Source organism: Oncorhynchus masou, chromosome 32 (genome assembly GCF_036934945.1).
Source record: "Oncorhynchus masou masou isolate Uvic2021 chromosome 32, UVic_Omas_1.1, whole genome shotgun sequence".
In the NCBI taxonomy this organism is placed as follows: Eukaryota; Metazoa; Chordata; class Actinopteri; order Salmoniformes; family Salmonidae; genus Oncorhynchus; species Oncorhynchus masou.
Window position 1 is genome coordinate 81439432 of NC_088243.1, and position 12211 is coordinate 81451642.

A 12211-nucleotide genomic window follows, 5' to 3' on the forward strand; every position below is an offset into this window, starting at 1 on the left:
CTGGTTTCTCTCTGTGTGTGTGTGTGGTTGACACTGGTTTCTCTCTGTGTGTGTGTGTGGTTGACACTGGTTTCTCTCTGTGTGTGTGGTTGACACTGGTTTCTCTCTGTGTGTGTGGTTGACACTGGTTTCTCTCTGTGTGTGTGGTTGACACTGGTTTCTCTGTGTGTGTGGTTGACACTGGTTTCTCTGTGTGTGTGGTTGACACTGGTTTCTCTGTGTGTGTGTGTGTGGTTGACACTGGTTTCTCTGTGTGTGTGTGTGTGGTTGACACTGGTTTCTCTGTGTGTGTGTGTGGTTGACACTGGTTTCTCTGTGTGTGTGTGTGTGTGGTTGACACTGGTTTCTCTCTCTGTGTGTGTGGTTGACACTGGTTTCTCTGTGTGTGTGTGTGTGTGTGGTTGACACTGGTTTCTCTCTGTGTGTGTGTGTGTGTGGTTGACACTGGTTTCTCTCTGTGTGTGTGGTTGACACTGGTTTCTCTCTGTGTGTGTGGTTGACACTGGTTTCTCTCTGTGTGTGTGGTTGACACTGGTTTCTCTCTGTGTGTGTGGTTGACACTGGTTTCTCTGTGTGTGTGTGTGGTTGACACTGGTTTCTCTGTGTGTGTGTGTGGTTGACACTGGTTTCTCTGTGTGTGTGTGTGTGGTTGACACTGGTTTCTCTCTCTGTGTGTGTGGTTGACACTGGTTTCTCTGTGTGTGTGTGTGTGGTTGACACTGGTTTCTCTGTGTGTGTGTGTGGTTGACACTGGTTTCTCTCTCTGTGTGTGTGGTTGACACTGGTTTCTCTGTGTGTGTGTGTGTGTGGTTGACACTGGTTTCTCTCTGTGTGTGTGGTTGACACTGGTTTCTCTCTGTGTGTGTGGTTGACACTGGTTTCTCTCTGTGTGTGTGTGTGTGTGGTTGACACTGGTTTCTCTCTGTGTGTGTGTGTGTGTGGTTGACACTGGTTTCTCTCTGTGTGTGTGTGTGTGTGGTTGACACTGGTTTCTCTCTGTGTGTGTGTGTGTGGTTGACACTGGTTTCTCTCTGTGTGTGTGTGTGTGGTTGACACTGGTTTCTCTCTGTGTGTGTGTGTGTGGTTGACACTGGTTTCTCTCTGTGTGTGTGTGTGTGTGGTTGACACTGGTTTCTCTCTGTGTGTGTGTGGTTGACACTGGTTTCTCTCTGTGTGTGTGTGGTTGACACTGGTTTCTCTCTGTGTGTGTGTGTGGTTGACACTGGTTTCTCTCTGTGTGTGTGTGTGGTTGACACTGGTTTCTCTCTGTGTGTGTGTGTGGTTGACACTGGTTTCTCTCTGTGTGTGTGTGTGGTTGACACTGGTTTCTCTCTGTGTGTGTGTGGTTGACACTGGTTTCTCTGTGTGTGTGTGGTTGACACTGGTTTCTCTCTGTGTGTGTGTGGTTGACACTGGTTTCTCTCTGTGTGTGTGTGGTTGACACTGGTTTCTCTGTGTGTGTGTGTGGTTGACACTGGTTTCTCTCTGTGTGTGTGTGGTTGACACTGGTTTCTCTCTGTGTGTGTGTGGTTGACACTGGTTTCTCTCTGTGTGTGTGTGGTTGACACTGGTTTCTCTCTGTGTGTGTGGTTGACACTGGTTTCTCTCTGTGTGTGTGTGGTTGACACTGGTCTCTCTCTGTGTGTGTGTGGTTGACACTGGTCTCTCTCTGTGTGTGTGTGTGTGTGGGTGACACTGGTCTCTCTGTGTGTGTGTGGTTGACACTGGTTTCTCTCTGTGTGTGTGTGGTTAACACTGGTTTCTCTCTGTGTGTGTGTGGTTGACACTGGTCTCTGTGTGTGTGTGTGGTTGACACTGGTGTCTCTGTGTGTGTGTGTGGTTGACACTGGTGTCTCTGTGTGTGTGTGTGTGGTTGACACTGGTGTCTCTCTGTGTGTGTGTGGTTGACACTGGTTTCTCTCTGTGTGTGTGTGGTTGACACTGGTTTCTCTCTGTGTGTGTGTGTGTGGTTGACACTGGTTTCTCTCTGTGTGTGTGTGTGGTTGACACTGGTCTCTCTGTGTGTGTGTGTGGTTGACACTGGTCTCTCTGTGTGTGTGTGTGGTTGACACTGGCTTCTCTCTGTGTGTGTGTGGTTGACACTGGCTTCTCTCTGTGTGTGTGTGGTTGACACTGGTTTCTCTCTCTGTGTGTGTGTGTGTGTGTGTGTGTGTGTGTGGTTGACACTGGTCTCTCTCTGTGTGTGTGTGGTTGACACTGGTTTCTCTCTGTGTGTGTGTGTGGTTGACACTGGTTTCTCTCTGTGTGTGTGTGGTTGACACTGGTTTCTCTCTGTGTGTGTGTGTTTGTGTGTGGTTGACACTGGTTTCTCTCTGTGTGTGTGTGTTTGTGTGTGGTTGACACTGGTCTCTCTCTGTGTGTGTGTGGTTGACACTGGTCTCTCTCTGTCTGTGTGTGTGTGTGTGTGGTTGACACTGGTCTCTCTCTGTGTGTGTGTGTGTGGTTGACACTGGTCTCTCTCTGTGTGTGTGTGTGTGGTTGACACTGGTCTCTCTCTGTGTGTGTGTGTGTGTGGTTGACACTGGTCTCTCTCTGTGTGTGTGTGTGTGTGGTTGACACTGGTCTCTCTGTGTGTGTGTGTGTGGTTGACACTGGTCTCTCTGTGTGTGTGTGTGTGTGTGGTTGACACTGGTCTCTCTCTGTGTGTGTGTGTGGTTGACACTGGTTTCTCTCTGTGTGTGTGTGGTTGACACTGGTTTCTCTCTGTGTGTGTGTGTGGTTGACACTGGTTTCTCTCTGTGTGTGTGTGTGTGTGTGTGTGGTTGACACTGGTCTCTCTCTGTGTGTGTGTGTGGTTGACACTGGTTTCTCTCTGTGTGTGTGTGGTTGACACTGGTTTCTCTCTGTGTGTGTGTGTTTGTGTGTGGTTGACACTGGTTTCTCTCTGTGTGTGTGTGTTTGTGTGTGGTTGACACTGGTCTCTCTCTGTGTGTGTGTGTGGTTGACACTGGTTTCTCTCTGTGTGTGTGTGGTTGACACTGGTTTCTCTCTGTGTGTGTGTGTGGTTGACACTGGTTTCTCTCTGTGTGTGTGTGTGTGTGTGTGTGGTTGACACTGGTCTCTCTCTGTGTGTGTGTGTGGTTGACACTGGTTTCTCTCTGTGTGTGTGTGGTTGACACTGGTTTCTCTCTGTGTGTGTGTGTTTGTGTGTGGTTGACACTGGTTTCTCTCTGTGTGTGTGTGTTTGTGTGTGGTTGACACTGGTCTCTCTCTGTGTGTGTGTGGTTGACACTGGTCTCTCTCTGTCTGTGTGTGTGTGTGTGTGTGGTTGACACTGGTCTCTCTCTGTGTGTGTGTGTGTGGTTGACACTGGTCTCTCTCTGTGTGTGTGTGTGTGTGTGGTTGACACTGGTCTCTCTCTGTGTGTGTGTGTGTGTGTGGTTGACACTGGTCTCTCTCTGTGTGTGTGTGTGTGTGTGGTTGACACTGGTCTCTCTGTGTGTGTGTGTGTGTGGTTGACACTGGTCTCTCTGTGTGTGTGTGTGTGTGTGTGGTTGACACTGGTCTCTCTCTGTGTGTGTGTGTGTGTGTGTGGTTGACACTGGTCTCTCTCTGTGTGTGTGTGTGGTTGACACTGGTCTCTCTCTGTGTGTGTGTGTGGTTGACACTGGTCTCTCTCTGTGTGTGTGTGGTTGACACTGGTCTCTCTCTGTGTGTGTGTGTGTGGTTGACACTGGTCTCTCTCTGTGTGTGTGTGTGTGGTTGACACTGGTCTCTCTGTGTGTGTGTGTGGTTGACACTGGTCTCTCTGTGTGTGTGTGTGGTTGACACTGGTCTCTCTGTGTGTGTGTGGTTGACACTGGTCTCTCTGTGTGTGTGTGTGTGTGGTTGACACTGGTCTCTCTGTGTGTGTGTGTGTGTGGTTGACACTGGTCTCTCTGTGTGTGTGTGGTTGACACTGGTCTCTCTCTGTGTTCAGGGTGAGGAGCCTGATGATGATGATGCCTACCAGGTCCTGTCTACTCTCAAGAGAATCACAGCATTCCACAAGTAAAGAACTCTCTGTCTCTCTTGTCTGTCTCGCTTTCTGTCTCTCTTCTCTCGCTCTCCTCTGTCTCTGGCTCCTGACGTTCTTAACTCTCTTCCCCCAGTGCCCATGACCTGTCTCAGTGGGATCTGTTCAGCAGTAACTTCAAGTTGCTCAACACAGGCATTGAGAACGGTGACATGCCAGAGCAGATAGTGGTCCATGCTCTACAGTGTACCCACTACGTTGTCCTGTGGTACTTGGCCAAGGTCTCGGAGGGCAGCCACAGAAAGGTATGCAGCTGGCTGGCAGCTCAGAAACTTCTCGTTCGTTTGTTATCTGGTAGCTAGGAAAATGGCATTGGGGAGGCAGTGAAGGTTTATACAGCAGATCTGTTGATGGTTCACTCGTGTTGTATGTAATCTCGGAGGATGTGCGTTGATCACGTAATCCTGTTTTTGTAGGAGGAGCTGGTGAGCCTGAGGAAACAGATGCGGATGTTCTGTCTGATGTGTCAACGTTACCTCACCAACGTCAACACAACCGTCAAGGAACAGGTACGGTCCTGTTGCAGCTATTCACATCCTACTGATTTTAAATCTGGTTATTTTCAAACCAGAATCCCCGTGCCACCCTATTGAGATGAGGAAGATGTGGCCAAGGAGGCGGACCGCTGATAACCAACAGTCCATCTCCTCTCTCTCCACCAGGCCTTCACCATCCTGTGTGATGTGTTGATGGTCTTAGGTCATCAGATGGTCTCGGGAGGCAGACCACTGATAACCAACAGTCCATCTCATCTCTCTCCACCAGGCCTTCACCATCCTGTGTGATGTGTTGCTAGTCTTTAGTCATCAGATGGTATCGGGAGACAGACCACTGATAACCAACAGTCCATCTCATCTCTCTCCACCAGGCGTTCACCATCCTGTGTGATGTGTTGCTGGTCTTTAGTCATCAGATGGTATTGGGAGGCAGACCACTGATAACCAACAGTCCATCTCCTCTCTCCACCAGGCGTTCACCATCCTGTGTGATGTGTTGCTGGTCTTAGGTCATCAGATGGTCTCGGGAGGCAGACCACTGATAACCAACAGTCCATCTCATCTCTCTCCCAGGCCTTCACCATCCTGTGTGATGTGTTGCTGGTCTTAGGTCATCAGATGGTCTCGGGAGGCAGACCACTGATAACCAACAGTCCATCTCATCTCTCCACCAGGCCTTCACCATCCTGTGTGATGTGTTGCTGGTCTTTAGTCATCAGATGGTCTCGGGAGGCAGACCACTGATAACCAACAGTCCATCTCCTCTCTCTCCACCAGGCGTTCACCATCCTGTGTGATGTGTTGCTAGTCTTTAGTCATCAGATGGTATTGGGAGGCGGACCGCTGATAACCAACAGTCCATCTCATCTCTCTCCACCAGGCCTTCACCATCCTGTGTGATGTGTTGCTGGTCTTTAGTCATCAGATGGTCTCGGGAGGCAGACCACTTATAACCAACAGTCCATCTCCTCTCTCTCCACCAGGCCTTCACCATCCTGTGTGATGTGTTGCTGGTCTTTAGTCATCAGATGGTATTGGGAGGCGGACCGCTGATAACCAACAGTCCATCTCATCTCTCTCCACCAGGCCTTCACCATCCTGTGTGATGTGTTGCTGGTCTTTAGTCATCAGATGGTCTCGGGAGGCAGACCACTGATAACCAACAGTCCATCTCCTCTCTCTCCACCAGGCCTTCACCATCCTGTGTGATGTGTTGCTAGTCTTTAGTCATCAGATGGTATTGGGAGGCAGACCACTGATAACCAACAGTCCATCTCCTCTCTCTCCCAGGCGTTCACCATCCTGTGTGATGTGTTGCTGGTCTTTAGTCATCAGATGGTCTCGGGAGGCAGACCACTGATAACCAACAGTCCATCTCCTCTCTCTCCACCAGGCCTTCACCATCCTGTGTGATGTGTTGCTGGTCTTTAGTCATCAGATGGTATTGGGAGGCGGACCGCTGATAACCAACAGTCCATCTCATCTCTCTCCACCAGGCCTTCACCATCCTGTGTGATGTGTTGCTGGTCTTTAGTCATCAGATGGTCTCGGGAGGCAGACCACTTATAACCAACAGTCCATCTCCTCTCTCTCCACCAGGCCTTCACCATCCTGTGTGATGTGTTGCTGGTCTTTAGTCATCAGATGGTATCGGGAGGCAGACCACTGATAACCAACAGTCCATCTCCTCTCTCTCCACCAGGCCTTCACCATCCTGTGTGATGTGTTGCTGGTCTTTAGTCATCAGATGGTATCGGGAGGCAGAGAGCAGCTGGAGCCGCTGGTCTACAGTCCTGATGACTCGTTACAGACAGAACTACTATCCTTCATACTGCACCATGTGTTTATAGACCAGGACGATGACAACGGCAGCACAGGTACACTCACTGCTAACCACACGCATACCGCCAAAGGAGACCCTGCTAAGTGAATGACGTTACCGTCTGGCCCTGTGATGTGTGTGCCCGGCTTTACCTCTAGATAAGAGCTCTGTGACTGGCTGTGTAACTGTTTATCTGTTATGTCGTATCTACAGATGGCCAGCAGGATGACGAGGCAGCGAAGATAGAAGCTCTTCACAAGAGACGTAACCTCCTGGCTGCCTACTGTAAACTTATCATCTATAACGTAGTAGAGATGAACACTGGCGCTGACATCTTTAAGCAGTACATGAGGGTGAGAATGGAGAAACGCTTTACACAGACCAGAGAAATAAGGCTCTTTAGAAAGGACCGACTGTTAAACTCATGGATACACTCGCAATGGTTGTCAGTCCACACAGTATGCCATCGTTGACTTGAATAGGGAAGCCCGTGCCATAGATGAGATGGTTATCACTTCTCCTTGCCTACGACACTCGTTAAACACCAGATCAATACCGGAGTCATCCCATGTACGGCTTGGTTGCAAATGATCACAAGTCCTGTTTTTTTCCCCTGTAAGAGACTCTGACTTGTGGTTGAACTGTCTTCCTCTCTCTAGTATTATAATGACTATGGTGACATCATCAAGGAGACCATGTCAAAGACCAGACAGATAGACAAGATCCAATGTGCCAAGACACTCATCCTCAGTCTACAACAGGTGGGTTACACACACACACACACACACTGTTGTTTTAGTCAAGCTGATCTCCAGACTGCAGGCCAGCCTTTGTGGAACCAATCAGATTGAAAGAACCATGTCTTTATTCCACACATTTATTCACCCTTCCCCGTCTTGCCCTCTCTGTCCCGTCTTGCCCTCTCTGCCCCGTCTTGCCCTCTCTGCCCCGTCTCCTCCAGTTGTTCCATGAGATGTTGTCAGAGTTGGGGACAGGATTTGACCGCTCGTCCTCGGCGTTCTGTGGGATCAAGGAGCTGGCCAGACGTTTCTCTCTCACCTTCGGTCTGGACCAGGTCAAAACACGAGACGCGATCGCCATGCTGCACAAGTCAGTCTCTTCTGATCTCTTTCTCCATAGCTTTATTGTACACAAGACTGACATAACCAGCAGATAAGAAAGCTTTTTAATATGATTAGCATTACTGAACATGATTAACACATGATGAATGTGAGCTATGTATAGGACTAGTTAATGTATCTATCTACATATGCTGTTAGATACCTCCCATTTTCCTGATCCAAAATTGTCTCCCTCTACTCTCACTCCCCTCTCCCTACCTCTTCTCTCTCGCTCCCCCCCCAGGGATGGTATAGAGTTTGCGTTTAAGGAGCCCAGTCCACAGGGAGAGGGCAACCCTCCTCTTCACCTGGCCTTCCTAGACATCCTCTCTGAGTTTTCCTCCAAACTAATGAGGCAGGACAAGAGGACTGTGTGAGTACACACCTCTGTCTCCTAATCAGACGTGTGTGTGTGTGTGTGTGTGTGGTCACTGATGTCTGTAAGTGACGACTCGTATGAAATGTCAAGAAGCAGGATAAGAGGACTGTGTCCCCTCCCAGACACATGACCATAAGGACCTTCCAAATGAATCTGTTTAATTGTGTGTATATATACTGAACAAAAATATAAACACAACCATTTCAAAGTTACAGTTCATATAAGGAAATCTGTCCATTTAAATAAATAAATGAGGCCCTAATCTATGGATTTCACATGACTGGGAGGTCACTTGGGAGCCAGGCCCAGCTAGTCAGAATGAGTTTTTCCCATTAAAAGGGCTTTGTTACAGCAAGAAATACTCCCTAGTTTCATCAGCTGTCCAGGTGGCTGTTCCCAGATGATCCCACAGGTGAAGAAGCCAGATGTGGAGGTCCTGGGCTGGTGTGGTTACACGTGTCTGCTGTTGTGAGGCCAGTTGGATATACTGCCAAATTCTTGAAAATAACATTGGAGGGGGCTTATGTTCGAAAAATTAAATTTTCTGGCAACAGCTCTGGTGGATATTCCTGCAGTTAGCATGCCAATTACACACTCCTCCAACTTGAGACATCTGTGGCATTGTGTTGTGACAAAACTGCACATTTTAGTAGTCTGTCCCCAGCACAAGGTGCACCTGTGTAATGATCATGCTGTTTTATCAACTTCTTGACATGCCACACCTGTCAGGTGGATGGATTATCTTGGAAAAAGAGAAATGCTCACCACCAGGAATGTAAACAAACTTGAGAGAAATAAGCTTTTTGTTCAGGGATCTTTTATTTCAGCTCATGAAACCTGGGACGAACACTTTATGTTGCGTTTAATGTTTTTGTTCAGTGTGTGTGTGTGTGTGTAACCTCTCTCCTGTCTCCCCTGTAGTCACATGTATCTGGAGAGGTTCATGACCTTCCAGATGGCCCTCCAGAGAGACGACTGCTGGCTACCGCTCATCTCCTACAGGAACTCCCTGCAGGCCGGCGGGGACGACGACACCATGTCTGTTGTCTCCGGCTACTCCTCCAGAGGGTCGTCGGTCAGATCCAAGAAGACCAAGGCTGCTACTCCCACTGCTGCCGTCGCTGCAGCCAAGAGGAAACTCCCTGAAGGTAGCTACAGAACCAGGTTCTGGAAGTCAGACTGTAGTCACTACATGGCCATGTTAGAGTGGTGTGTGTTTAACAGTGTGTGTTCTCTCTAGCGGAGGAGAGCAGTAGCAGCAGTGCAGATGTGTCGTGGCAGCACCAGAGCATGCAGACGCCCGTGATGATGCCCTCCCCCCACCTCACCTCTACCATGATGAGAGGACCAGGGGACATGAGGGAGGAGGCCAAACGGGGGAGAGACGACAGCTACATGGGAGTGTACGCCCTCCCTTCAGACTCCCAGCAGCATCCTCACCCTCACACACTCCCCCAAACCCCTCAACTCCACCAGACACCCATCGACTACAAGTAAGATTCTTTCTCCTTCTTCTCTCTCTCTCAACGTATACCTACCTGAACCACCAGTGTGGTTATTTAACTTATTGATGTCTGTGTTTGTAGTACCCAGGTGACGTGGATGCTGGCTCAGAGGCAGCAGGAGGAGGTTCGTCAGCAGCAGGAGAGAGCCATGAACTACGCCAAGCTCAGAACCAACCTGCAACAGGCCATGTAAGAATGCACACACGCACACACACACACACACACACACACACACACACACACACACACACACACACACACATACCCATCCCTCCCTAACCCTGAGCTCAGAACCAACCTGCAACAGGCCATGTACGAATACACACACACACACACACACACACACACACACACACACACACACACACACCCATCCCTCCCTAACCCTGAGCTGAGGACCAACCTGCAACAGGCCATGTAAGAACACACACACACACACACACACACACACACACACACACACATACCCATCCCTCCCTAACCCTGAGCTGAGGACCAACCTGCAACAGGCCATGTAAGAATACACACACACACACACACACACACACCCATCCCTCCCTAACCCTGAGCTGAGGACCAACCTGCAACAGGCCATGTAAGAATACACACACACACACACATACCCATCCCTCCCTAACCCTGAGCTCAGAACCAACCTGCAACAGGCCATGTAAGAGCTACTTCCTTTACATATCTCTTTGTGGACTAACCATTTGTTTATGTACAGCTACTCTATATTGATGGAAGTTTGTACTAATTATGCTGTGTGTGTGTGTGTGTGTGTAGTCGGCGTGGTACAGGGCTGATGGAGGAGGATGAGGAGCCTATCGTAGAGGACGTGATGATGTCGTCAGAAGGTCGTATGGAAGACCTCAACGAGGGCATGGACTTTGACACCATGGACATCGACCTGGTGAGACCTTTGACCTTTTACTACAAATATGGCATTTTGTTTATAAAACCTTTACAAGCGAATTATGTGGTTATTCACACAAAGATTTCTGTCAAGAAACACTAAATATCCTGAAAAAAATATGTACAAAATATAAACGCAACATAACATGTAAAATGTTGGTTTCATGAGCTAAAATAAAAGATCCCACAAATATTCCGTAATTTTCTACAATGCCTCAGCTGTCTAAAGTTGAGGGAGTGTGCAATTGGCATGCTGACTGCAGGAATGTCCATCAGAGCTGTTGCCAGAGAATCTAATGTTAATTTCTCTACAATAAGCCACCTCAAACATCATTTTAACCCGGGTGTACACTACATGACTTTAAAAATCCTAACATCGCTAAACTTCTCACATTAATCTCTCCTGTAGTTTTTTTGTCGTTGTTTTCCCAACGTAGTGGTGCGCACACTGAACCATGTTGCACGGACGGTAGGTCACACATTACAAGATTCTTCACTTGGTCGTGAGGATTCTCCAAAGCACGCTGTCTCGCCAAAACAATGATGTGATGTAGATTCTGTGGCTCAAAGCAACCTCATCAGTCAGACATTCACGCTTGCCATACAGAGTTGAAATATATTCATAACAATATTATGAATTGAATATCATTACTTGTGACCTTCAGAGCTGTAACGGTTTGACACTTTGGCTCTGGTTAAAGGCAAGTTCAAACGCATGCTAAACTCAGCAAAAAAAGTAACATCCTCGCGCTGTCAACTGCGTTTATTTACAGCACACTTAACATGTGTAAATATTTGTATGAACATAACAACAAGATTCAACAACTGAGAAATAAACTGAATAAGTTCCACAGACATGTGACTAACAGAAATTGAATAATGTGTCCCTGAACAAAGGGGGGGTCGAAATCAAAACCGTCAGTATCTGGTGTGGCCACCAGCTGCATTAAGTACTGCAGTGCATCTCCTCCTCATTGACTGCACCAGATTTGCCAGTTCTTGCTGTGAGATTTTACCCCACTCTTCCACCAAGGCACCTGCAAGTTCCTGGACATTTCTGGGGGGAATGGCTCTAGCCCTCACCCTCCGATCCAACAGGTCCCAGACGTGCTCAATGGGATTGAGATCCAGACTCTTCGCTGGCCATGGCAGAACATTCCTGTCTTGCAGGAAATCACACACAGAACGAGCAGTATGGCTGGTGGCATTGTCATGCTGGAGGGTCATGTCAAGATGAGCCTGCAGGAAGGGGATCACATGCGGGAGGAGGATGTCTTCCCTGAAACACACAGTGTTGAGATTGCCTGCAATGATAACAAGCTCAGTCCGATGATGCTGTGACACCGCCCAAGACCATGATGGACCCTCCGCCTCCAAATTGATCTGGCTCCAGAGTACAGACCTCGGTGTAACGCTCAATCCTTTGACAATAAACGCAAATACGACCATCACCCCTGATGAGACAAAACCGCAACTCGTCAGTGAAGAGCACTTTTTGCCAGTTCTGTCTGGTCTAGCGACGGTGGGTTTGTGACCATAGGCGACATTGTTGCCGGTGACGTCTGGTGAGGATCTGCCTTACAACAGGTCTACAAGCCCTCAGTCCAGTCTCTCTCAGCCTATTGCAGACAGTCTGAGCACTGATGGAGGGATTGTGCGTTCCTGGTGTAACTCGTACAGTTGTTGCCATCCTGTACCTGTCCTGCAGGTGTGATGGATGTTCGGATGTACCGATCCTGTGCAGGTGTTGTTACACGTGGTCTGCCACTGCGAGGACGATCAGCCGTCCGTCCTGTCTCCCTGTAGCTCTGTCTTAGGCATCTTAAATTACGCACATTGCAATTTATTGCCCTGGCCATATCTGCAGTCCTCATGCCTCCTTGCAGCATGCCTAAGGCACTTTCACACGTATGAGCAGGGACCCTGGGCATCTTTC

General features: G+C 48.8%; 1 protein-coding gene across 1 annotated transcript in view; it reads left to right on the forward strand.

The window, feature by feature from the left end:
* LOC135526680 (cohesin subunit SA-2-like) overlaps window positions 1–12211 on the forward strand; it is a 35185-nt gene that overhangs the window by 14823 nt on the left and 8151 nt on the right. Inside the window, exons 19-30 of the mRNA XM_064955234.1 lie at window positions 3941–4011; window positions 4113–4281; window positions 4453–4545; window positions 6236–6410; window positions 6569–6708; window positions 7015–7116; window positions 7317–7465; window positions 7721–7849; window positions 8777–9003; window positions 9096–9348; window positions 9442–9549; window positions 10147–10273. Of these exons, the coding sequence (XP_064811306.1) occupies window positions 3941–4011; window positions 4113–4281; window positions 4453–4545; window positions 6236–6410; window positions 6569–6708; window positions 7015–7116; window positions 7317–7465; window positions 7721–7849; window positions 8777–9003; window positions 9096–9348; window positions 9442–9549; window positions 10147–10273 (1743 nt within the window). The remainder of the gene's footprint in view (window positions 1–3940; window positions 4012–4112; window positions 4282–4452; window positions 4546–6235; window positions 6411–6568; window positions 6709–7014; window positions 7117–7316; window positions 7466–7720; window positions 7850–8776; window positions 9004–9095; window positions 9349–9441; window positions 9550–10146; window positions 10274–12211) is intronic.